This window comes from Dipodomys merriami, unplaced genomic scaffold (assembly GCF_024711535.1).
Source record: "Dipodomys merriami isolate MVZ:Mamm:240054 unplaced genomic scaffold, mDipMer1.0.p SCAF_9, whole genome shotgun sequence".
In the NCBI taxonomy this organism is placed as follows: Eukaryota; Metazoa; Chordata; class Mammalia; order Rodentia; family Heteromyidae; genus Dipodomys; species Dipodomys merriami.
This window is the reverse complement of record NW_027206512.1, coordinates 13,209,820-13,237,384: the sequence shown is the minus strand read 5'-3', so window position 1 is coordinate 13,237,384 and position 27,565 is coordinate 13,209,820. Positions and strand designations below refer to the sequence as shown.

Genomic DNA, 27,565 nt, shown 5'->3' with positions numbered 1-27,565 from the left:
TACGCATTATCCTGCCCATGTAATTGTAACTCCTCTGTACAGTATGTTCACAAATAAAATAAAATTAAAAAAAAAAAAAAAGAGTCTCATGGACTTTTTTGCCTGGCATGGCTTCATATCTCTCTCCCCATTGACTCAACCTCATGAGTAGCCAAGATTACAGCCAGTTCACTCCATTTATTATTATTATTTGTTGTTGGTTTTCTGTTCCTGGGGCATGAACTCAAGGCCTGACCATTGTCCCTGAGCTTTTGTGCTCTAGGCTAGCACTCTAGCTTCACTTCTGGCTTTTGGGTGATTAATTGGAGATATAAGTGACATGATTTTCCTGTCTGGGCTGTCTTTGAACCTTGATCCTTAGATCTGTCTTACAAGTAGCTAAGATTATAGGCATGAGACACAGGCTCCTGGCTACTATTTTTTTTTAAAACATTATATTTCTATCAAAAATCTCCGTACTGAAAAGAATCCTTTAAATCATCATTAATGTCAAACAAAGACCTTACATATAGGTAGTCATATAATCACATAGATAAAAAGGCCAAACAGTGACAAAGGACTTCTTTTCGGGAAAATTACATAAAGAATTTTTAGAGTTTTCCATCCCAATCTTAACTGTGAGAAAGTGATAGAACTGATTTGTCGTCTATTCTAAGGCCATTGTTTGGTTTAAAGAGTTACAGTTACACCTTACTAGATAATTCCTACCTGGCAACCCTGCTTACATCGGCTGCTGATGACAGGCACACTGACCTGCAGGTTCTCAGGCAGCTCACTAACTGGCTGCTGCAGAAACAATGCCATGAGGAGGAAATAAAGGGCAGGGACATTAGTGTGTTTAGGAAGAAATGACTGGAGAACTGGAAAACCGGGAAAATGACAGGCATCCCGGTTAATCTCCCTGACGGTCCATCTCCCACCGGCACTTCTGCCCACATTGAACCCTACAGAAGAGAAAATACAATAATGAAATGAACAATCATAATAATGCTTCAGTAACAAAGAAGGGAGTAACTTAGTATGTATCCCAAGCATTCATATCGACACAGCAAATAACTATTCAAATGTTGAATTCAATGTTTAGCCAAGTTTTTATTTGCCATCTGCTTGACTAGCAAACCTGTCTACTATAATAGAGATTTTGTGACACAGCTGAGACAATAAGTGTTTGAAAATGCTTAAAGTGATATAAATTTGACTCATTAAAAGAATGACTTCAGAGGGTCGCTAACATTATCGCTTACATTTTCAAAGAACTAAGTTGCATTGGAAGCACCACCCTCAAATGGAAGATGCTGTAAAATATACTTGGTAAAATAGTTAGTGTGTTTCATATGGCCTGAAAAATTATGCTACACCAGTTAACTTTAAATTATCTACAGATTTTGAGGCAAGACTAAATGAAAACACAAAATGGTCATCCTTCTGTTGAGAAACTGCCAGGAAGAGGGATGATAAATCCTTTGTAGCTCCATACAAGTTGACCTGATGTCCCAGAATCCTCTGAAAGAACCCAGCCTTTTCAGTGCTTCTTAATGATGTATATATAGCATCAGTGTTTCTTTCAATTCTGTTTCCTCTGTTACACATGGCTTTTAGGATACAACAAAAGCACGGTTCTTTTGGCCAAATTTTCAGTTGAAATCTTTTGTAAACAGGAAACAATATACAAAGGACTGATTTTACTATGAATCACAATGAACATGTGATGCATACACTTATTTTCTGAGGATCAAACCAGAGTCTTGTATATCATACACATCCTAGGCTTTATTATGCTGTTAATTAAAATCTCAAGGTTAGCTAGAGGTAGCACTAGGAGTTGATGTGGTGCCTGCATTTCACAGGGCATAGGAGTATGCTGTCTCCTTTGTCCCTGTTAATAAGACTGTCACATTTCTGAAAAACTGGTTATATTTTATGACATTGGTTTAATTTTTGTTTTTGGTAAATTCTAAACAAAATTATTTATATAAGCAGGGTATATGGCACAAGCATTCTGAGGCAATTAGCATTTTGAGGCCAGGACAGGAGGATTTTGAATCCAAATCTACTGGGCTATGTAAGAGATGTTGTCTCAAAAAACCCAAAGAAAAAAATTAATACAAACGGGAAATTTATACATTACACAGGAAAATACATTTTCAATTAAATTGCAGATCCTAAAAAGAAAACCAATACTATAGGGCAGCAAGTGTAACTCAGCAGCAGAGTGCTTAGTTAGAATGCAGGAGACCTTTGGCCGTATCTCCCAACCAGAGGAAATACAATAAACATAGAAAATCCAACACTAAGGTTTTCATTTTCTTTTCTAAGGCTTTACAATAATTTCCTCTTATGAGTCTGAAAGAATATTTAATGTAATATTAACAGTTAGATATTAACTACAACTAGATAGAAGGTATTTTTAGAAAAGCATTTTGACAGAAACTAATAAATGCGAATTGAAAAGTCAAAATCATGAGGCTGCGCACCAGATAAAGGAGAAATAGTCAAATGAGAAGATATATGCACCTGCCATACAAGCAAATGTGTGTCACAGGATTCAGTAAAAATTAGTTAGGATTAAACTTAATAAATTGAGTATCTAGATTCCTTTTATGGCATTAGAGCAGCATGTGCACTGTACAAGAAGGTATTAATGAAGGACAGGCAAATTCTAAGGCACGAAAGCCAGGACTGTTATGGAAATGCCACTTAACACAGTTTATGATTACAATGCATCTTGATCAGTGTTACCCCCTTCCAACATTCTCAGAACCTTTCTAATATTCCTGAAGTGATGTAGGACAGAAAAGGTCCAAGACAGTTAGGAGACAGATTCTTTGACATTACCAGTGCCTGGTCTAGAAATGTTATAGGAAAATAGCATATCTTAAGTAAAGAAAACAATTCTTAATTTATATTTACTGTTGCATATTTCCTTCAAAATGTAATTTTTACTAAAATATATGGCCAAATGAATCGGTATCAAATAATTTGACACACCATGATGTACTATATAATTGTTAGGGTTCATTATTACTACCACATTTGGCCTTTAAAACAAGCAATGCTGTTAATCAGAACATGCATATTTAACAGAACTCATGTTCATTTATGCCTTTCATCATTTTTATTTATTCTCTAAAATAAATACTTCCCTCCCCTCCTCTTCTCTGCCACTCCCTGGTTCTTTCTTTATTTCTTAAAGACAGAGCAGAACAGGCTGGCTTCCAAATCACAAATTTGAGATCTATTTACCTCTATCCTCTGAGGAAGGAGATTACAGGTGTTAGGTACTACCACACCCAGTTTTCTAGTAGCTATTCTTAAGATGGATAAGCTCAATTTCCTACTACAAAATGATTCATAATAATCATATTTGTAGGTTATATTTTTCCTCTGTGCCATGGGAAATGATGGCCTATTTTTCAGAGCAGAAAAGTATCTATAAAACAGGCACTTAGAAAGTGCTTTTTCTGAAAAGCACTCATGGGCCCAAGGCACATGAGTTAACTAAAAGCAGGACAAAAACCTGGTATCCCTACCTGTATTTCACATATCTCCTTTGTCTTAAAGCTCTGCCTTGACTCCTAACTCCCTGTAAGCAGTGATAGTCGATCCATCTCATCCCACAAAAGGCACAGGAAACAGTTTTCTCAACCTGTCAAGATCTTCTACACCCAGATTCCTGAGTACTCTAACAACAGTAAGTGGTTGCTGAAGAAAATGACCTCTAGCACTGAGCCCTCCAAAGAAATGGAATGATGAATTTGACAGTGGCATCTGATGGATAGCACTAGTAACAGGTTAACTAATTCCATTTTGTTCTTTTTCTGCCTTTATTTTTCCTCTTTAACCTTTCCTTCTGAGTCTATCCTACTATCAACTTGGATTCCACTGGACCAATCAATAATAATTTGCGATAGGAGTTAAATCTACCAGTGGTCTGCAATGACTTCTTTATCTCTGACCAATTCTACTCTATCAAACCATAGTTTTACCATAACTGATTAATGATGCATTAATCAGGCCCTTTCTGACCAATCCTAATCAATCAAATCATAGTTTAAATAAGACTGATTAATGATATATTCTTCTTGCCCCTTCCTATATAATCTGGAAGCTCATGTCAGTAACCCAAAGATGGACTTGGGGTCCATAAACCTCATTCTTTTTTTTTTTTTTTTTTTTTTGGTTGGTAGTGCGGCTTGAACTCTGGGCCTGGGTGCTGTCCCTCAGCATTTCAGCTCAAGGTGAGCACTCTTAACACTTGAGCCACAGCGCCATTTCCACCTCATTCTTTCTGACATGACCATGTTCAATAGATTTTTCTCTATCCACCACCACTAGGCTTTCAAATTTGCTTGCTGAGACTGTGAACTGAAACTTTTGTCCTAATACACTAGAAACATCCATGACAATAATTTCAAAATATATTTGTGTGTGTGTGTGTGTGTGTGTGTCTGTCTGTCTGTCTGTCAGCCTGTCTGTCCTGGGGCTTGAACTCTGAGACTGGGCACTGTCCTTGAGCTCTTCAGCTCAAGGCTAGAGCTCTACCACTTGAGCCACAGTGCCACTTCCGGTTTTCTGGTGGTTACTTGGAGATAAGAATCTCATGGACTTTCCGGCTGGCTTTGATCTCATCCTCCTGAGTAGCTAGGATTACAGGCGTGAGCCACTGACGCCTGGTTTCCCTGAGTGTCCAAGAGCTCTACTTCTGGCTTTTTGGTGACTAATGGAGATTAGAGTCTCCTGGACTTTCTTGCATAGACTGACTTTGAACTATGATCCTCAGATTTCAGTCAATAGCTGGGATTACCGGTACTCAACTTCGAATATAGTTTAAAGATGATTTTCCTGAGAAATCACTTCAGAGTGAAATAGAAATAGTATCCTTTCTATATCATATACTAAGTTTCTTCAGGTATTTCCCATATTTTCATCATAAAATGGTATGGATATCATACTGAAAATTGTCTTCCTATCATTTACTTTGATATTTAACATGTATTAATGTATTATCATGTCAAAGTAAGTGATAGGAAGGTACAGGTAATATCTAGATATTAAAACTTTTGTATTTTAAAAATAAACTGCAGGCTGGGAAGTTGGCTCAGTGGTAGAGTGCTTGCCTAGCATGCATGAGGCCCTGGGTTCGATTCCTCAGTACCACATAAGCAGAAAAAAGCTGGAAGTGGGGCTGTGGCTCAAGTGGTAGAGCGCTATCCTTGAGCTGAAGAGCTGAGGGATAGCACCTAGGCTCAGAGTTTAAGCCCTACAACCGGACCCAAAAAATAAAAAAATAAATAAAAATAAACTGCAGAATAAATTCTGATCCTTGATTTTCCATCTGACAGGGCAAATAGAACCTTTCAAATATAACACAAGCAACTTCAGGTTAGACAGACCATTACATGTATGGAATGTTACAGTGACAAATACTTAGTCTAAGAATTGAATTATTATACTTTCACTAATATAAACAGGAATGTCAATTTGAAGACATCTAACAAAAAAAAAAAACAGGAAATGCAAGCAAGCAGAGAATAAGGAGCGTTAGCAGAAACAACCACTAAGCTCAAGTAGTTAAGCAGCAATATAATGTAACTGTTAAAAGCATAGACTATCGATCTGAATGACTTGGATTCAAATTGTGAGGATTCCTGTTATTGTCATTTTTATAACAATGCTTTTATCCTTTGTTTTTGTAATCTGTAAAATGAATATGATGACATTTATACTTCACAGTTACTCTGCAAAGGAAATAAATTATGTAGTGATCAGTAACAGAATAAACACTCAAAAGCAGCATTACTATTTTACTATTAATTCAGTTACACCTAATAATTTGCTCTTTACTAATAGATAAGAAGACCTGTTATGAAAAAATCATGAAAAATTCTCTCAGCTTTCATATCTTATTTTTCTATCTGACTTTAGTTTGAATTTGAAATATCTAAGCTTTTCTCTCAATCATTAGTTAAAACTCATGACACTTAATGGTTATCAGATAAACTGGCCAGTATGTGCTTACATGCATTTAAAACAAAACACAATAACTTATGTTAAAGCACTTAACCATAAAAGCTTCATACCTAATACAGTTCCAATCTTATTAGTTAAGACAGAATCCGTCTGTTCAAGCCATCCTCCACCACTGAGTCCTTCTTTAAATTTGATGAGAATAGACTGATTACTAAGCAGGACGACAAGAATCCTCATGGCTGCTGTAACTGTGGTGGGATGCAAGTGTTCTTCCATAAACATCATGATCCAGTCAAAGCCCAGGGTCTTGACCAGTTCTTCACAAGCTCTATTCAAATACAGATGGATTTAAAGACATTAAATTAATTTCAGGAATTAAGATGTCACCATTAAGAAGAAACATAGGACTTGGTTTCACTCCTAAAATACTATAAATTTCAGCATTAAAATAAACTCTAAAATTTGTGGCAATTTCTACGTTTGTGGATATGAGTGAACTGGTAACAGTATGTAGTATATAGTAGTACCAAGTCTAAAAGGTTTTACTGCCAGATGTTGGTGGATTACATGTGTAATCCTAGCCACTTTGGAAGCTGTGGCAACATAGGAAACTCTAGGCGGAAAATTCTGGGAGAACCCTTATCTATGAAGGCTGGACAAACTGGTATACACTTGTTAGTTCAGTTATGACTCAGCAATGAAAGTATCTAGACAACACAAGGAGCTGAGTTCAAACCTAGACTGAAAATTCTGCAAGAACCCTTTATCACTGAAGGCTGGACAAAGTCATATACACTTGTTAGTTCAGTTATGGCTCAGCAATAAAAGTATCTAGACAATACAAGGAGGTGAGTTCAAACTAGTACTACAAAAAAAAAAACTTACTGCAAGTTAATGCTTGTTTTTTCTTTAGATGTATAAACTAGTTTTAGCAATATATCCAAAAGTCTGTTTCTCAAAAGTATAAGATTGGCAGATACAAGACTTCCAAATTCTTCTTCAGTTCCTGAAATGAAAATAAATCCATTAAATAACCTTAAAGATAAACTAAAATAAAATTTCCAATGTGATTCTTTGATATTTCATAAAAAATAATATTTCAGTAATTTTTTTTCTAAGTACTGTCTATTGAAGTGGCTAAGAAAGAGGGTCAGTTAAATTTCAAGGTTCTCTATAGCACATTTACATCAGGTATTATCTAAGTTCTATTTAACAGGAAGAAAGCTATCAATAAGGATCATAAGAAGAAAAATAATTACGACAGAATATCAATTTCCAGACAGTTAATTTCTTGACTTTTTTCTTGAAGGATACAGTTTAATGTACCAGATTAAAAAAACCCACAGATGGGATAATATATAACACACTGAGTCAGAATTACAGAGCACTGACTAGATGAAAGGCATGCAAATAGAGGTGAAAGTGGAAAAGGCGGAGAGGTAAACAAGAGCTCAGTGGCTCTCAGGGACATGTCCTGCAAGCACAGGGCCGGCATCAGAGTATCAGGCTGTGACGTTGTTCACAATCAGTAACTCTCTCTATGGTGAAACTGAGAAACTTCACCATGAATTTATACACTTTTACTTGTTTGGGCCAAGGATCACTACTAACATTTAAATTGCATTTGTGCATTATGGACCTTCAGATTCACCAAAGGGAATTCAATATTCCTTCCTCTTCCAAGAGGCAGGATAATGGTAATTTCAGACTGCCTTATCAAAGGCCTACCTCTACCCTAGGGACCCAAACACTCATAAGAACAGTAAAATATTGATAGAAATTCATAGGTTTCTACTAACTATGCCTCCCCAAATTTTCAAAGCAGTATAAAATGATGTATTCTAGAATCAGTTTCTAGGTTTACATTTTTGCAACTCCAATTTTTGCTTTATTCCACACTGTGCCACTCATTCTTATTTGATTGGATTGTGAGTCAGTGTTCATCATTACTCAAGGCATTGCTTTTATTACATGTGTAATCTGAACATCATGCCTATTACTTGAAAGGGAAAAAAATTTTGTCACTTTAGGTTTTTGGAATATATTATACCAATAATACAAATAAATAATAAATGTTATTCACTAACTAGAGTAATTTTTTTATTTCCTCTATTATTTGATATGGCAAGAAAGTGATGACAAAACCAGTATACTTATTTTTGTTTTATTAACAACATTTTTTAGTTATTTATGTGTTCTTACTACAGTGTTCTAGACCAAAGAAGAGTTTACAATACTATAATGTGTAGTACAGAGGTATCTTTTTCTCCAGAACAATGTCAGTATTCACCTGGCTGAAAGCACCAGGATGTTGGGGGGAAAAGTGTAAAAAAAAAAAAGTCTGAATTTAGTAAGTTCAGTAGTATGTAAGTATATACAAATGTACTAACTGAAACATGGTATATTCAAGGGAGAACTCAAATAGTGTAATTCCTTAGAAAGGCTAAGTCAGAGTTCAGAAAAATAAAGCACATGGAAGCAAGTAATTGAAAGGGATGAGGTGCATTCAAGGAGAAAAGGGTGTGCAAATGAAGATGAGAAGGGGAGATGCAGTCAATAATAAAATGTATAGCCTACAAAATTAAGAAGGTGTGTATACACTGTATTTATAAGCTGCTTTGTTAAATAGTACCTCCTTTGTACAACTACTTAAAGATAGTAACTTATAACTATGAAATTGTTTTTTTATTACAGGTATCTACGATGATCTTAGTAAAGTGTTCTTTTACTCAGTGACTACTAAATACCTAGCAGAAAAACAAAAATAACAGTAAAATGAATATAATTTATTCTTAACCAGTATTGTTTCTGGAAATGTGTACATGTAATTAAAAAAGCCCAATAATGTTTAAGTATATTAGAAGGGCTTGCCATTTAAAGGAACAATGATATGAATGCTATAAAAATAAAATGTTGCTTATGAAGCAAAATTCACATTCTATTAAATTTTGTAGGGAACATACATATCTACAAATTATGTACATTTGACATAAGACAAACATCAGTGAAAGACCAAAAAATAAAAAATAAAGTAAGGAGGAAGTTATATAACAATATCATTGCTATATTACATAATATATATTATCCAGGCCAAATTTATATCAGAGAAGAACAGTACATAGTAATTAGTTAATCATTATCTTTCCCAAATTCCAGGGTAAACTCACCAGTGTCAAGTTTCTCTTCATTATTTATTTCCATAACTACAAATTTCTCACAAACTGCAAAGGTTGGCAAAGTAGAAGAAATAAACTGTCCGAATCTTTAAATAAAGGAGTAAAAGAGGTTATCCAGCTTATTTTTCATTCTCTAATGCAACAAAATACAAAGGTGTAAAAAACAAAATAACACTTCTGATTTTAAGTTTTATGAACCTTTAGGTAATTGTATTTTGTTTGCTCCCTTTTGAATAATTTCTGGTAATATTACATATTACAATATTACATTTTTGGAAGTGGCGCTGTGGCTCAAGTGGTAGAGCACTGGCCTTGAGCTGAAGAGCTGAGGGACAGCGCCCAAGCCCAGAGTTCAAGCCCCATGACCGACCAAAAAAAAAAAAAAAGGATTACAATATTACATTTTTTTTAAATATGGGATAACGGGGCTGGGAAGGTGGCTCAGTGGTAGAGCGCTTGCCTTGCATGCCTGAGGCCCTGGGTTCGATTCCCCAGCACCACATAAGCAAAAAGAAAAAAGCCGGAAGTGGCGCTGTGGCTCAAGTGGTAGAGCGCTAGCCTTGAGCTGAAGAGCTGAGAGACAGCGCCCAGGCCCAGAGTTCAGGCCCCACAACGGGACCCAAAACAAAAACAAAAACAATAAAATATGGGATAACTATAGGTCTTTTTTTAAAATATGTTTTCAAAATATGGGATAACTATAGGTCTTTGAAAGTATGAACTCTTTAATACAATAACTTAAATGATTTAAAAAAATTAAAATGTGAAAAGGTTTTGGTGATAAACCAAGCAAATCAATTAATTTATTCTAGGATCAATGCTAAATAGATATGGGTAATAATAATTACAATGCTCTAAAATCTGAAGCTGCAGCTTTAAATTCTACCAAGTTAAAAACCACATACACACAAATGATTTCAAGGTAGATGAATATAAAAGTTGGTGATTTACGCATGATACAGATTGGAGACTAGTCCATTGAGCACACTAATAAATAGGTATGATTTCATGATCCCTATGAGATGACATAAGAAGTGATGAAAACAATCAGTGTAATCAGTCCTCACTTAAGAAATATTTAAACAGATTTTTTGCTTTTTTTTTTTAATCTACTTTTAGATATGATGGGGACAAGAACATTTCTGGATGAACACACTCCATGAATAGGCCTTAAGCCACACTTCTTATTCCAGCAAAATGACATTCAAATAATATAAAATAATGAAGTATCACCACTCGTTTGAGAAGTGGTAAGGGACTGAACATTCCTATACTGAACATTTTTATGTTCAAGCCAATTAATATCAATGGCTAATTATCACATCTTTTCCCACAAACATTATATTGTTCACTGGTAGCAACAATTGACTATTCTATAAACACAAGATACTAAGGTACTGAAAATCTTCTAGACCATATCTTGAATAGTATTGACATTACAGGTGTTATACAGGCATAGGAACCATTTGCATCATCTCATTCATCTTCACCACATGGTACTTTTAGTTAATAAAAAGGCAAATGACATTCTCACTACCTGAGTAGATCATTGCTATTGGGGAAACCTTGTAACAAGAAGCTCAGCACATTACTAATAGCAGCAATGGTGGGCTGGGATAAGGACATGTCTCGCAGAGTCAGGAGCAACTTTGGGATCAACTGGAATTCTCTCATTAACTTGGCATTCTTTGAAGCTTCACTATAAAAGAAAAAAGATTTAATACACTGTACTATCACCTTTTTTTAAAAAAAAATAACAGAACCATTAATTATAGGGCATTAACTAGTACCTGGACTCTGTAAGCAGTTCAATGAAGTGCTCAAATAGGGAAAGATGAAGCTCATAGGGTGCATGTAGCCAGACCTATAAAGAAAACAAAGAACAAGGGGAAAGGGAAAGAGGGAGAAAAATGAGGGAGAGGGTAACAAGTTAGACAAAAAATAAATTACCAACCATAACCCCTATGTACATCACCTTGACAATTAAAATATAATTTAAAACAACAACAACAAAAAACCCACAAAGAGCAACAAGGTTAAAAATGCCCTGATGGAAAGGTTGAACAAATACAGTTATTATAGTCAATGTACCTTATGTAAATATTGAACTACATAACTTGAGGGTAGGGATAGGAAGGGGAAAAGACGTGAGATGGAAGGATGACAGTGATCAAGATGCACTGTATTCATAATCTGACTTCTGGAATTGAAATGTCTTAATATGTCTTAATAAAAATGAATAAAAAATATTTGGAAGTGGCACTGTGGCTCAAGCAGTAGAGAGCTTGCCTTGAGCTAAAGAGCACAGGGAAGAGCCTAAGCCCAGAGTTCAAGCCCCATGACTAACCAAAAAAATAAAATAAAAAAAAAAATATCAACAGGATATAATCACTTTATTAAATTTACAAGTTTACAGAGCTTTTTAAAATAATTTTTTCATTTGGATATGTCTATATATTTACACAGTGGACTTGATCAGACCTACCGCCAAGATTTTTATTCTAAAGCATAAAAAGTGCTGGTATGTAGATTTGTTACCATAAATAGGCTCCCAAAATGGAAGATAATGGAATTATCATGCTTTAAAAATCTATTATAATATGCTCCACATGTTTAAGAATGTACAAAAAAGATAAACATGATGAAAAAAGATATGCAAGACAAACAGCTAGTAACAAATTTTTGGACATGAATAAACAAGGTATCTAAAATGAACTGTAGGTGTGATTCAACAGCAGATCTAACAAGCATGGGGACCCTGAGTTAAAAATCCTGTTACTGCAAAAAAATTAACTTAAAAAAAAAAAAAACTAACTAAAATAGAAAATTTGCTAGATGGCACAGCCAATTAGTCAATGCACAAAACTATTGATCATTGCATAAAATTTACTAAACATTATAAACTACCCAAAATGAAGCATAAAAATGTAAGTGACCAGATAATGCACTACTGATTTATGAGACATCAAGCTATTTAAAATCTGTGCAATTGGTATCCAGAAAAGGAAAAGGGGCAGGAAAAATATTTGAAGAACTAATTGTTTAAAAAAATGCAAATTTGTTGAAAAGGTCAATTCACAAATTAACAATCCCCAAAGGCGAAGAAAACAAAGAAAATCATGAAATGATGTTAAACTAGACTCATATTACAAGCAAAATTATCCTTTAAGAGGGAATGAACAAAAAGTTTTCATATGGGAAAATCTCTTGGCTCCAAAAATACCTACCATGTGCTTTCTGAAAGAATGAGGTTTGGGCATTAAGCTTTGAGTATCAATTTGAGGAATGGGTAATCTATTTATTGCACACAAGATAGTCACATGTTAGATTTCAGTCAGAAATCTGGAACTACAGAAATCCACGATCTGAACATGTTAGTTACCAGATGATAAAAGGTTAAGGCTGGGATAGGTAGCTCTCTTTGCTCTCTCATAACCCACAACTTTCTCTTTATAATTAGGTGTCCATTTCTTCATCTTTTCCGTTGTGATATAGTTGTCTATTTCTTTGTATTTCTCTTCTAGTGGATGAAATACTTGGAGGTACTGACTGTGTGTTTTATTTTCACATCCTTAGCAAATAATAAAGTGCTTGGTGTCAAAAATATCTACCATGTGTTTTCTGAAAGAATGAGGTTTGGGCATTAAACTTTGAGTATAAGTTTGAGGAATGGCTAATCTATTCCACTGAAGAGGAAATCTCTGGAAAATTATTGAAAGTGATATAATTATGCCTCTAAAAAAGAATGAGATTATCAAGCATCGAAATAGAAATAGCAATAAGAGACCTCCCATCTAAGAAAGGCCCAGGATTGGATAGATTTACAGCTGAATTCTACAAGGTCTTCAAAGCAGAACTCACACCAATACTCCTCCAACTCTTCAATGAAATTGACAGAGAAAGTTCACTAACAAACTCTTTCTATGAAGCTACCATAATCCTCCTCTCCAAACCAGGCAGGGACTCATTAGAAAAAAAGAACTATAGACGCATTTCTCTGACGAACATCGATGAAAAACTTCTCAACAAAATTTTGGCCAATTGACTTCAACAATTCATCCAAAAAATCTACAATCAAACAAGATGGATTTCAGGGATGCAAAGCTGGTTCAATATATGCAAATCAATTAATATAATTCATCACATCAGCAAGAGCAAGGATAAGAACCACATAGTTATCTCAATAGATACAGAAAAAGCATTTGACAAGATCCAACACCCCTTTATGATGAAGGCTCTGGAAAAATTAGGAATCCATGGAACATTTCTCAATACAATAAAGGCTGTATATGATAAACCTACAGCCTGCATTATACTTAAATGTGAAAATCTAAAGCCATTTCCTCTTAACTCAAGAATGAGACAAGGATGTCCACTCTTTCTACTTCTCTTCAATTTAGTATTAGAATGCCTAGCTACAGCAATAAGACAAGATGCAAACATAAAGGGGATCCAAATAGGGAAAGGTGAAGTAAAACTGTCCTCTTTGCAGATGACATGATCTTGTATTTAAAGAATCCCTTGGACTCCATTCCCAAACTACTCAAGCTGATTCAAAACTTTGGCAAAGTAGCAGGGTATAAATTAACCCTCAAAAATCAATGGCTTTTCTGTATGCCAACAATAAGAGTGTGGCTGAAATCAGGAAAGCAACTCCCCTTATAATAGCCCCACAAAAAAATAAAATACCTAGGAATTAACTTAACCAAAAAAGTGAAGGACCTCTATGATGAAAACTTTAAAAACCTGAAAAAGGAAATTAAAGCAGAACTTAGGAAGTGGAAAAACCTCCCACGTCCCTAGATCTGAAGAATCAACATTGTGAAAATGGCAATACTTCCCAAGGCTATCTACAAATCGAATGCGAAACCTATCAATATTCCAACCTCATTCTTCAAGAAAATAGAAGAAGCAATCCAAAAATTCCTATGGGACAATAAAAGACCCAGAATAGCAAAAACGAACCTTAACAGAAAGAATAGTGCTGGAGGAATATCAATACCAAATTTCAAACTCTACTACAAAGCTATAGTAATCAAAACAGCTTGGTCCTAGCACAAGAACAGACCTGAGGACCAATGGAATAGAATTGAAAACCCAGAAATGAACCCACAGACCGATAGCCACCTAATCTTTGTTTGATAAGGGAGCTTAAAAAAAAAAAAAAAGAATGGAAGAAAGACAGCCTCTTTAGTAAATGGTGCTGGCAAAATTGGTTTAATACCTATAGAAAACTACAGTTAGATCCTTATATATCACCCTGCAACAGAATAAACTCCAAATGGATAAAAAAAAATCCTCAAAGTCAAAGCAGACACCCTGAAAACATCACAGGAAGGAAAAGGAGAAACCCTAGGTCTCCTAGGCACAGGCTGAAATTTTCTCAATAAGAAACCCAGAATCATAACAAAGAAAGGTTGGACAAATGGGATTGCATGAAGAGTTTCTGCATGGCATAGGACATAGCTAGCAAGATCAGTAGAAAGCCCATGGATTGGGAGAAAATCTTCACTAATAATACAACAGAAAAAGGTCTCATATCTAAAATATACTTGAAACTCAAAAAATTAAATCCCCTAACAACAAATCCTCAAAGAAACAACTGCCCGATAAACAAGTGGGCTAAAGACTTAAGAGAAACTTCTCTGAAAAGGAAAGAAAGATGGCCAATAGACACATGAAGAAATACTCAAATGCAAATCGGGGCTGGGAAGGTGGCTCAGTGGTAGAGCACTTGCCTTGCATGCATGAGGCCCTGGGTTTGATTCCTCAGCACCACATAAGCAGAAAAAGCTAGAAGTGGTGCTATGGCTCAAGTGGTAGAGCGCTAGCCTTGAGCTGAAGAGCTGAGGGACAGTGCCCAGGCCCAGAGTTCAGGCACCATGACTGGCAAAAAAAAAGAAAAAAAAGAAAGAAATGCAAATCAAAACAACATTGAGATTCCACTTCACCCCAGTTAGAATGGCTATAAACAAGAAATCTAGTAACAACAAATGCTGGAGGGAATGTGGACAAAAGGGAACCCTACTGCACTGTTGGTGGGAGTGTAAACTTGTTCAAACACTTTGGAAAGTAGTATGGAGGTTCCTCAAAAGACTCCACATAGAGCTCCTCTGTACCCCAGCAATCCCACTTTTGGGCATTTTCTCAAATGATCACAAACAAGACCATATTAAAACTACCAGCACAACTATATTTACTGCAGCATTATTTACTATAGCTAAAATATGGAACCAACCCAGATGACCCTCAGTAGATGAATGGATCAAGAGAATGTGGTTATATATACATATATATATACACACACACACACACACACACACACACACACATACATATACATATACATACATACACACACACACACAGAATGGAATTCTATGCCTCCATCAGAAAGAATGACATAGCCCCATTTGTTAGGAAATGGATGGACTTGGAAAAAATTATATTAAGTGAAGTAAGCCAGGCCATAGAAACATAGGTCCCATGGTTTCCCTTATTTACAATAATCAGTATATGTCTGAAACAAACAGAAAGGTCAGATAAGATGAAGTTAAGTGAAATGAACCCCAATATAGGGACACAAGTGGTTTTTTCTTTCTTGCTATTGTTCCTAACGTATTTATAACGTACCATGTGATTTTTTTTGGTTTCTTTGTATGTTCCTCCCCCACGGTATAACCTGTTTTCACTGTAACTGATGTCAGTGCCCTGAATCTTGTATATATACTTCTCTAGCTTGGGGAAGGGAAGGGAAAAAACAAAATGTTTAAATAGAGATACAGGTTGACCCATTGTAACAATGAGATGTACAAGACAGTATGTTGAAAAACGAACTTTACAATTCAGATGGGGAGGGGGGAGTGTAGTTGTGGAGGTGAGAGGGAAGGAATGGTAGGGGAAAAACTAAGGATGAGGTAACAATGTACTCATTACCTTGCTCATATAAGTATAACCCCTCTGTACAGTATTTTTACAATAAAAATGTATTTAAAAAATAAAAACAGATTCATTAAAAAACATGAAAAAAATGAGATCACAGTAGACAGTATGGCCTTGGGAAAGGAAGAAAGAGTTGACTGCTATCCTAATGGGTAAGAAGAGAACAGATTAAGGGCTTGGATTTAGATGTAGCAGAAGCAGAAAAAGGGAGACTACCTTGTAAAATTATGATCTCTGTGATATAATGTCAGAATATTAATAGATGGAGAGAAAGAAGGAAGCTGACTTTATAATTTTAAGCCTTGGGAATGGTGGTGCTATGAATAGAAACAGAAAAGTTAGAAGGAAGAGCTAATTTCAGAAGGGATCTTAAAAGTATATTTAAGGTATTGCTGGGACATGAAAGTGGAAATGTTAAGCAAAAAGTCAGAAATAAATCTGGAATTCAGATGTCAAGTTAGAGATTTAGATGTGAAGGTTAACTTCATAGAGATCGGCTGCAGGATTAGGTGATATGCTAAAGGAAATCAAACAATAAAGGAAAAATGAAGATGGACATTTTTATATAAAATAAATAAAATTTCATAGCCAGAACTCTATTGTAAAAGTTGCAAGAAGGGCACAAGAACCAGGACAATGAAGTTGGAAAGCTGGTGAGAAATTACATGAGTTGTAAGAAGGAAAGCAAAACCTCAAATTTCACTGAGAGCTGTGGTTGATGAGAACTGAGTTCAGGCAGTCAAGTTTTATTTAGAAGAAAGCTGTGAATAAGCTCTAAAAACAGACTTTCAGTAAAGCAAATTGGTGTACAAAAACTCTTTGCTGAGGATTCAATATCTGACCAAATATTGGCTAGAAAAGAACTAGGAGTTGGAGTCTAGTATCCAAGTTGCAAAACAAGAGGTGTACTCTTCTGAATGGTAAGAGGACAAAGATGAAAGACAGACATAATATCTATATTTGTAAAGCCTCACGGTACTGTTTCCCAGAAGTATAAGCATGAACTTAGAATATGACTAATACATAAAGTGGTGTGATAAGAGGTCAAATGGGAAAGGCTATTAGCACAGGGAACCAAAAGAGGACAAGGTGGGAGTTACTACTTATGGAAAATAAGACAGAAATGCAGATCTTTTTATTTTGACAAAAATAAAAAGCACCCCAAATTACAAGATTTATTATAGAATATTTTTAACTGGAACTGCATGATGAAAATCTTTGCCTCCCACAAGGCCAGTCACAGGAATGAATTTGCAGTTGAGCTCTATGGAATATATTGTTTCTTTTTCTTTTTCTTTTTGGTCATGGGGCTTGAACTCTGGGACCCGGGAGCTGTCCCCCAGCTCTTCAGCTCAAGATGAGTGCTCTACCACTTGAGCCACAGCGCCACTTCCTATGGAATATATTTGGAGGGAAGAAAACCTACCATTACCCTATTTTCTGTACTTTGCTAAATGGTAAGTGAAACTTTAAATTCATTTAGAAATAAAATAGTAAATGTATCATATGGACAAAGAAAGGCTTCATCAACTATATATTACCAGTTAAGAGTATACACATACTTCAAAATCACAAAGAAGGTCTTGGAAAGCAGTTGAATTTGGTATAATGGAGGTCTCATGTCCACTATCGACTGTTCCCACCAAGGAAAAAGTTAGATGGAGGATGTGGCTGTTCAGAAGAGAACGTTTCTTCTTAAGCAGCATTGCCAGCAACTAGGAGAAAACAATACTAAATGTTGGTTGATGAATAATCACAAAAAATACGCACACACATACATACACATAGAAAATCCTATGCAGAAAAATTCTTGAGACTTCTAAACTGATTTGTAAATTTTGTTTTCTTAAAGACAAAGTTATCCTATCATCCTATTAAAATACTCATATGGGGCTGGGAAGGTGGCTTAGTGGTAGAGTGCTTGCCTTGTATGCATGAAGCCCTGGGTTCGATTCCTCAGCACTACATAAGCAGAAAAAGCCACAAGTGGCGCTGTGGCTAAGTGGCAGAGTGCTAACCTTGAGCTGAATTGCTGAGGGACAGTGTCCAGGCCCAGAGTTCAGGCCCCACGACTGACAAAAAATAAATAAATAAATAAAATAAAATACTCATAGTTGTTATTATTCACTTTTATACTTTTTTCTATACAGGGAAAAATTTTTGCATTATATTTTACATAATTATGATTTCAAGAGGCTGAATGGTATTCTACAAGATGGTTATAGTACAATTAGTCACTGTGATATAGTTGGTACATTTAGATTGTTCCTCTTTTTTCATGGGAAAAAAACTTCAATGGCCACTTTGAAAATGTTTAAAAACAAAGCCCTATTAAATCTATACAATCTTGCACTATGAACTGTATCTTCATTAAGGTACAGAAGGCATTTGTATTTTGTTTACAGAGAAGGAGGTTGGAGTTTGATCTAAGATGCCCCCAGTGGGCTTTGGCCAATTGCTGCATCCTTAAGTCACTGAGCTAATCAAGGAATTAATCCTTGATCGATTCATAATACAATGGCATTATTGGGATGTGGGAGACTGGAAAGATACTTTTCATCCATGGTTCCTTCCTCTCCTGCCCTTTTTCTTTCTGGTTCTTGGTAGTATGAGATAAACACTGTGTACACACAAATTCTAGCTGCACTGAGGTTCTGCATCTACTAGAACCTCATAGTAAGGGAGTAAGCACTGAAGCTTTGGTACCATGAGCCTAATAAATCCTTCCTCCTCTTAAATTGTCTCTCTCAGGTGTCTGTCATAGTGATTTACAAAACAACTAACAGAGGGATTTCATATTGCTTGCTCCAAATTGCAAAAATAACGTTCACATTAAATCTGGTATAGGCCTTATACATATAAATACTGCACATTTGTAATTCCACATGAATTTTCAGGAATATAGATGGCACACTTATTCTGTAGTGGTTCACATCTGAGGATGAAAGGGAAGTAAAGAAAGATACTACGGTGTGAAGTGGAAGGGAACACAAGCATGGGAGAACCTGCTTAGATCACTGACCTGGCTGTCTTGTGAATATGGAGCTAATGTCACCCTACTTCTTTTCATTCCCCTAGCTACAAAGAAAAGCAACATCCAAATACTTAAATCATTAACTTGAACAAACAGCTGGATATATTATCCATGGGATCTATATCCACAAATTCTAATGTACATCCAAAACATTTTGGTAAAAAATTATGGAAAGACTTTTTTGTTGTCATTTTCTCCAAACAACAGAGTATAACAACTGAATATAGCAGTTTAACAAGTGCACATAGCATTTACATTGTCCCAGTATCATAAATAACAATTTAAACCATTCAGTGCAATGTGCTTAAGTGATACACAAAAATTATCCCTTTTCATTTGAGACTTGAGTATGCATAGATTTTGCTATCTAGAATGAATTCCCAATGGATAGCAAGAGACAACTGTATATTCCAATATTTCAAAGCTGTACTGACGTGATGTAGCCAAATTCGAGGATGTAGCAAAACCGGATGAGAAAGAAGAAAAGGGATAAACTAAAATAAACTACTCATATTTTTCACCTGATGTTACTTTTCATAAAAAGCGACTTGTTTTGAAATGATCTGAAGAATAGAATTTCTTCCAGAGTTTTGAGAAAACAGGAATAATCAAAAGTAGAATATCTAAGTTAAGTGAAGAAAAGCTTTAATGGTTACAAACCTGATAACCCTTGATTCTCTCCATTTCTTTGCTGGCTAGTGGGTTACTCTTGACCACACAAACCAGGGCCTTGACTGCTGCATATAACCCTTCCACATCAGAGGCCATGGCTACGAGGCCCAGGATGGCTGCAGCTCCACCAATGTACTGCAAAGTAGTGGCAACAGGCTTGGGGACAAATGTTCTCACTCCTAATTAAAAGACAGTAAAAAATAATTAAGATAAATTCCCCAGGGGAATAAGAAATGAGTAACTCAATACCCTATTTGTAATCATAAATTTTATTTTATAAAAATCTTTTGTACTGAAATAAGAATTCTAAACAAAAATCAAAGGTAGAGTTTAAGAGAAAAATATGCATATGCATACTCCTAGAGAGGAGGCAGGAGAAAAAGAGGATAGTGATCTGGGTTTATAGCAAGACTCATGTTTTGAAACACTCGCTGCCAGCAACAGAAGACTCAGTATAGAGCTCTTTGGAAGTAACTAAGGTACAAGAGAGTGGCTTCACTAGGAAACCGATTCACTTGCCTACTGATAGAGACTGTTTTAAAACTATAAATCTAGTTGGGGGAAGACTGTCCTCCCAGCTGTCTGTGAAGCAGAGATGGGAGGATTACTTGAGACTAGATTTTTAAGACCAGCTTTGAGTAATATAGGGAGACCTTGCCTCAAAAAAAAAAAAAAAAGAAAAGCACTTAGATACACATAATATGTGTATATAAATATCCATTTTATATTTCTACGTACTTTGTAGCATTTGTAGTATTTTTTTTATCTATTGTAGCACTGGATTTTCACATGTATCTTTCTAGGTAATTATAGGTAAAAAAAACAAACAAACAAACTAACAAATAAAACCCTGAAGTTGACAGAGCTTAAATGAATGGCCAATGTCACAGTAGCAGAGGAGGTAGTAGAACTTAGATCTACAAACTCTTTACTCCCTGTTTTCCACTACTTTACTGCTGTTATGGTTTAGCAAAGAATATAAAACAGAAAATATCTGCTGAATTGAATAAAGAAAAACATTATGTGCTTTAACATCAAGGAAACTGTTTAACAATGCAATGTTATCAGGTAGAAAGTCAAAGTTAAAAAACTGAATGTCATGGAGATAAAAAGCATCTTTGCTGGTAAAAAATGGGCCAGCAAAACAGTAATGTTTTGTTAACTTAAAAAGGAACCAATAGAATATACTTATTTTTATGTGAGATAAAATAATTACTGATTTTGAATTTTGGTAGTAACATTGTATTACACCTCAGTATCCTACTGAATTTAAAAAAATACTGCTTTATTGGTGTATATATACCATTCTGGGACTTGAACTCAGGGCCTGGGTGCTTTCCCTGTTATTTTTTTGCTCAAGGCTAGGGTTCTACCACTTGAGCCAGAGCTCCACTTGGAACTGTTTTATGGTAGTTTACTGAAGATAAGAGTGTCACTGTTTTTCCTTCCTGGGCTGGCTTCAAACTGCAAGTTTAGCCTCCTGAGTAGCTAAGATTGCAGGCAAGAGCTACTAGTGCCCAGCTCAATTCATTTTAATAAGATAGTATGTATAAGGCTCTGAAGGATGGCTACTATCTGTAACCTTTTATTATAGCTAGATTTAGTGTTTAGGTACAGAATTTCTATTTTCACCTCACTTCTATATTAAAAGAACACTTCTGCAAAACCACTGCTAAATCAAACCATGAAATAAGCAACAATATTTTTTTCTATTTTAATATCTCTTTTAATGTGGCCATTTGAAATTTACTGATGAATAACCTAGAAGTATGTGGTCAATGCTCACCATTGTTAACAAGAGTTAAATATTAATGAGAAGACTACAAATTTTAAAGTTGACTAGAACCTGAGATATGTCAAATTCAAACATGAACTTAAGTATTAACTCCTTAAGTGAGGAAAGTAAATGTAAATGTGAAGGTAAACACAGAAGTTTGAAATAATAGACCCAACTCACCCAAGTATCCAATCAGTGTAGCCCCAATGCTCCTTGCAGGTCCATTAAGATGGCCTGCTGCATTGTGGATCAACTTCACAGGAGTGGCATTCTCGTGGGAAGAAATGCCTAACTGAAAATAGAAAAGAAAAGCAATGTAATTACAGAAGCACAGCCTGAGTGTTCTCATTAGATACTCACTGGACAGTATGTTAAAAATGAACTATACAACCTGTGGGTGGGATAGGAGAGAAAAACTAGGAGAGAGTGAGGGAAGGGGTCACATTGTCCAAAAGGAAATGTACTCTTTGCCCGACTTATGTAACTCTATTCCTATCAGAATACTTAAAATAATAACATTCATTTTATTAAAGAGCTCATACTTCTAGAGTAGGAAATTCACAGAAATAACTTAAATACAATACGATCAGCTGAGGGAGAGATGACAGATAATCCTGAGCCCATGGGGGTCTTTTTGAATGGAATCTGTCATAGATTGAAGGCTTTCCTTTTTCAGTGCCTCATAATACTCCTGGTTAGTGACAATCCTGTTAGCTACAAATCTATCCAAATTATCTGTTTCTAGATAAACATGCCTACATAAAGGAAACATCAAACACACACAAATGAATCTTTGTACCAGAATGTAAGAAACATAAAGATGGGAACAAATTGTATCTAGTACATTGTAGGTAATCCGTAACAAAGTAGCTTCAAGACAGGCTTAGTGATGGAAATAATTAACAACAGCAATTGTGTTCTTTACTGATAGAAAGAGCACCCAGGCCTGAGTTCAAGCCCCACAACCAATGAAAACAAAACAAGAACAAAACCTAAAAGATGATTATTGTAAGAATCTTTTAAAAAAGAAAATTCAACAGAAAAATATATTTGAAAAAATAATTACAAAAAGTTCCTTAAGTTTAGTGAAAGATGTAAAATTTCAAGGAGAGGTTTATGGAATTCTAGTATTATAAAAATGTTCGAAGGGGCTGAGCTTATCATAATCAGATTCTGAAGATCAAAGATGCAAAGAAAAATTTGATAGCAGCCACAGAACACTTAAGTGTGAAGGGTAAACAAAGGAGGAGGCTGCAATGCTTGGTAAGAAATGTACGCATTATCCTGCCCATGTAATTGTAACCCCTCTGTACAGTATGTTCACAAATAAAATAAAATTAAAAAAAACACTAAAGAACAACATAAAAAACTGTAAGATAATACAATAAGGAAACAATAAATAAATAAATAAATAAAGTAATGAAAAGGAACACTTGGTTGCAGACTACACCAAGAAACTGATCACTCAAGGATGAAGATGGCCTTCTGTGGTTGCTGTCTCAAACTGCTATTAAATCAACATTCATTATACAATAGACCAAAGATTCCTAATAAAACATAGATCTCATTGGTTTGGGCAGGGTTAGACTCCACTGAGAGGAGAGTCTATTTTCTTGCCTTTTTCAGTTTCTCAGCAACTTGCTTTCTTTGGCTTATGGCCTCTGGATTCATCTTCAAAGCCAGCCACAGCATCCTCAACACAGGGAATAACTCTGACCTATTCTTTTACATTAGTCTTCAACTGTTAAGCATGCATATGCTCATCTGAATGGTTGATGTAATTTTCCTATTTCAACTTCACATGGTGAGGGACTTTAATTGAACATGCAACCTAAATTCTCCTTTGTACATAAAGTAACATTTTCAGGCTACAGCAATTAGAACACAAGACACATTTAAGGATTAAGTATGTTGAATATATTGAAATTCTCAATCAATAAATTTTCAAGTAAAAATTAACAATCCTCAAAAGGCACTATTTTTAGCAACTACTCAGACTTTTGTGGTAACCCATGAGACTCTGAAATCCCAACAGAATTAAATATAGCTTATAGGGAAATCATTCTGCTTACCTGTTTGGCAATGGCTTTGCTATCCAACTTGTTATACACTTTCCGGATTCTCGCCACTGTTAGGGAGGATACAGAGAGCGCATAGAGGCCAAATGATACCTTTTCCTCCGGAACCAATGACACAGGAGATGGGATAATACCTTCAGATTTTGCATCTTTACCTTCAAAAGAGAATCATTTTTCTCAAAATTGTAATTCTTCCCATTTTAATACAATTTTTATTATATAATAAATTCTTTTATTATATAATACAATTATGACTATTATTTTGGTGGTATGGGGATTGAATTCAAGGCTTCATGTTTCCTAGGCAGGTATTCTACCACTTGAGCCACACCTGAGGTCCACCTGCTTCCCTTATTTTTGCTTTGGTTATTTTTCAGATAGGGTTCTTTTTTTTTCTGAGAAGGTCTGGACTACAATCTTCCTACCTACAGCTTTGCACATACTCATAAACAAATGACCTGGTCTATTCTGCAAGGCTTAAATGTTGACATGGCTTTTGCTTTCTGTTGTTGTTATCGGTCATGGGACTTGAATTTGGGGCCTGAGCTCTTTTTCGCTCAAGGCTAGCACACTACCACCTTGATCCACAGTTCTACTTCCAGTTTTCTAGTGGTTAACTGGAGATAAGAGTCTTATAGACTTTCCTGTCTGGGCTGGCTATGAACCACAATCCTCAGATCTCAGCCTCCTGAGTAGCTAGGATTACAAGCATAAGCCACCAGCACCTGGCTCTTTGCTAACCTTTTGCCTGGGTTGATGAATCACAATCCTTCCAAGCACCTGAGATTACAGGAGTGAGCTACAGGCTCTGCTTCTTAGCAACATCTTTACTTGGATGAACCTGAACTTTTTTTAAGGTACAATATGGGAACTCAATTTAAAAACTATACTGAATTTTCAGGTCTATTTCTTTAATTAGGATACAGTAATATAGATTATAGGACATAAATCTAGTCATCGATAATTACGTTCTATGTTTTACTCTTAGAATACTTATAGAAAGAAAAAGGGTTTTTTTTGCTATCTAATAATCACAAAACACTGTCACATTCCATGTTTACTCTTTTTTTTTTGGGGGGGGGGGTCCAGTCATGGGGCCTGAACTCTGGGCCTGGGCACTGTCCCTCAGCAATTCAGCTCAAGGCTAGCGCTCTACCACTTGAGCCACAGCGCCACTTCCGGCTTTTTTTCTTTTTGCTTATGTGGTACTGAGGAATCAAACCCAGGGCCTCAGGCATGCAAGGCAAGCGCTCTACCACTGAGCCACCTTCCCAGCCCCAATCCATGTTTACTCTTAAAAGAAGAAAAAAGAATTTTATTTGATATCTAACAATCAATAAATGCAAAGGAGAAAGGAAATGAAAATGTGCAGAAGCCCACAAGCCTGGCAGTGCTGGGTCCTCTTCCCATATATGGAGGCAAGAGCCTTCATTTATGCCTCTCCATACTCTCTGTACAACATAGCACAGTAGTGAACAGCTTTAGAACAAGATTGCCAAACCTGAATCCTGTTATCATTTAACATAAATCTCTGTGTCTTAGTTTTCTCATCTATGAAATGGGATGATAATGACAATCCAACACACAATGTTTACAGATAAACAAACATACCTGAAGGGCTCAGAGGAAATATATGTTTCATGCATATTAACTTATTTAGGACGTAGTAGTCAACAACAATGAATGAAGTGGCATATTAATAATCTGTTTACTGATGTTCACAATATACTTGTGCAAAGGGATCTCCCAAGAATAAAGATATGATTTTGAGGGGACTATAAAGGAATCAAGGCTAAATTATCAGTTCCCTTGATTTTATATTTCTTTTGGGAGAAAAGATTCTTAAAAATAAACTACAGGAATAAAAGGATGAGGAATAATGATGTGGGTAGGTCTAATCTTGAGACTATATGTGTGTTTCCTGGACCCATTCATTCTATACTTTATATAGTTTTGTATAATGGTATGAACTACAGAAAGAGTACAGGGTTGAGAGTATATCTACCTACATCTTCATCCACTAAGATAACATGGATAATTAGTGATCAGTTAAGAATCAGAAAAGTACAGTATTATCAGGGGAAGAGAATATTTCTCTCTCTGCTGAGATTAAATTTAGCTCTTCACACATTAGTTAATTTTGTACACTAAGCTCTACCCCTGAACCAAGGAGAACATTTTAAATGCTGGAATGTGGTTAATAATAATATCATGAAGAGTAGTATTAAAGAAAGCCCTACACACACATATACAAGCACATACACTCTATGTTACAAAAGTAACTTAGAGAACTAAAAGTAAGTTACTTACATGGCATGCAAACAGCCTGAAAGCTTCCAACATAATTTGGTCCAAGTTCATAAATGGAAGTAACACTTGAAGGAGGTAAAACTTCTTCTAGGAAATGGGTGGGTCCCAGTCGCCAAACCAATGAAGCAATCTGGCGTTGAGCAGGTGGAGTACCAATGTAGGCATAGACTGTGCTCACCACTGGGGGGTTCACAGAGCCTGACCCCCCTGGAGTACTGTGAACATAATGAAGCTAGAGAGAAGACACACAAGGCGTGAGTTATGGAAAACTAGCAGGAAACTGCTTCAACATGTACATTTTCATTATTCCAAGTCCACACAACTTTACAAATATAAAAAACCAGGCTGAGAAACTGAAGGTTAAGATTCAAAGATCAGTAACTGGACACTGAATATGGTAAAGATTATACAATTCTTTGTAAATGACTACTAGAAATTGCCAAAATTAAATAAAGGAAAAAATGTCACTGCTTGGTTGTTTCCATAACAATTAATAATGCTCCTCTGAAATTTTAGAGTTGTTATAAAACAAGAGATCTCTGCACAATGGAACTCACTCAGGTAGTCCTGAGGTGAGTTCAATAAGATTACTTATGAAAGTGTCTCCTAGGGGCAAAGTACAATAAAAATGTCAAAGAATTTAGAAAAATGGACTTGATTAATATGTTTATACTTTAATATTAACCACTGCCAACAGATTCTCAGGCTTGGAATCATATTTCTGCTTATTGACAAGGTAACTAACTTAATCAATATGTTGTTAATAAATAAGTAAATAAATAGGGTAGAAGGAAATAGTTACTTCCATCAATTAATGGAATCATGGGCATTTCCACTGATTGTTTTGTCATTTTAGCTTCCTATTACATCTATTAACATATATATGCACACATATATATATTAAGGAATAGTCTATAATGATGTTAGTAATATGATCATGAAAATCAAGATATGAATACTATTTCATGACTGCTCAGAAGATAGTGATGATAATGTAAATACATTAAAAAAATCAATTCTTCCATAATTGAGATTCCTTCTTTCCTAACAAGAAGAAGTAATATGCTAGAGAATCAGTAAACTTATTCCAAAAAAATCATGTATCCAAAGAAATCAGTGACTAATTTCACTAGGTATGTTTCATGGTACACCATACTGAAATAATGTTACAATAAAACATTATTAAAAGGAAATGTAGGGGCTGGGAAGGTGGCTCAGTGGTAGAGCACTTGCCTTGCATGCATGAGGCCCTGGGTTCGATTCCTCAACCCCACATAAGCAAAAAGAAAAAAGCCAGAAGTGGCACTGTGGCTCAAGTGGTAGAGCGCTAGCCTTGAGCTGAAGTGGCACTGTGGCTCAAGTGGTAGAGCGCAAGCCTTGAGCTGAAGAGCTGAGGGACAGTGCCCAGGCCCAGAGTTCAGGCCCCACGACCGGATCCCCCCCCCCCAAAAAAAAGGAAATGTACTCAAAGAAGTTGCTATTTTCACACAACAGGACAAATTTTACTGTAATTATTCTTTTAAGCAATATCACTGTATGCTAGATGCTATCTTTCAGAAGTTAAAAGAATTTTAAGAGTTTTGTCCTAAGTATAGATTATAAGTAT

The 27,565-nt window shown here is 35.6% G+C and overlaps 1 protein-coding gene across 8 annotated transcripts in view; it reads right to left on the bottom strand.

Annotated features, from left to right (window-relative positions):
• Wdfy3 (WD repeat and FYVE domain containing 3) overlaps positions 1-27,565 on the bottom strand; it is a 272,242-nt gene that overhangs the window by 79,443 nt on the left and 165,234 nt on the right. For 7 of the 8 annotated variants that reach the window (XM_070012519.1, XM_070012518.1, XM_070012515.1 and 4 more), the window contains 11 exons: positions 25,960-26,191; positions 23,644-23,804; positions 21,752-21,863; positions 19,783-19,973; positions 17,651-17,803; positions 10,937-11,010; positions 10,684-10,845; positions 9,138-9,232; positions 6,856-6,976; positions 6,081-6,298; positions 709-944 (listed from right to left, as the gene is read on the bottom strand). In XM_070012519.1, coding sequence (XP_069868620.1) covers positions 709-944; positions 6,081-6,298; positions 6,856-6,976; positions 9,138-9,232; positions 10,684-10,845; positions 10,937-11,010; positions 17,651-17,803; positions 19,783-19,973; positions 21,752-21,863; positions 23,644-23,804; positions 25,960-26,191 — 1,755 coding nt within the window. The remainder of the gene's footprint in view (positions 1-708; positions 945-6,080; positions 6,299-6,855; positions 6,977-9,137; positions 9,233-10,683; positions 10,846-10,936; positions 11,011-17,650; positions 17,804-19,782; positions 19,974-21,751; positions 21,864-23,643; positions 23,805-25,959; positions 26,192-27,565) is intronic. The other variant, XM_070012513.1, reaches the window with a different exon arrangement.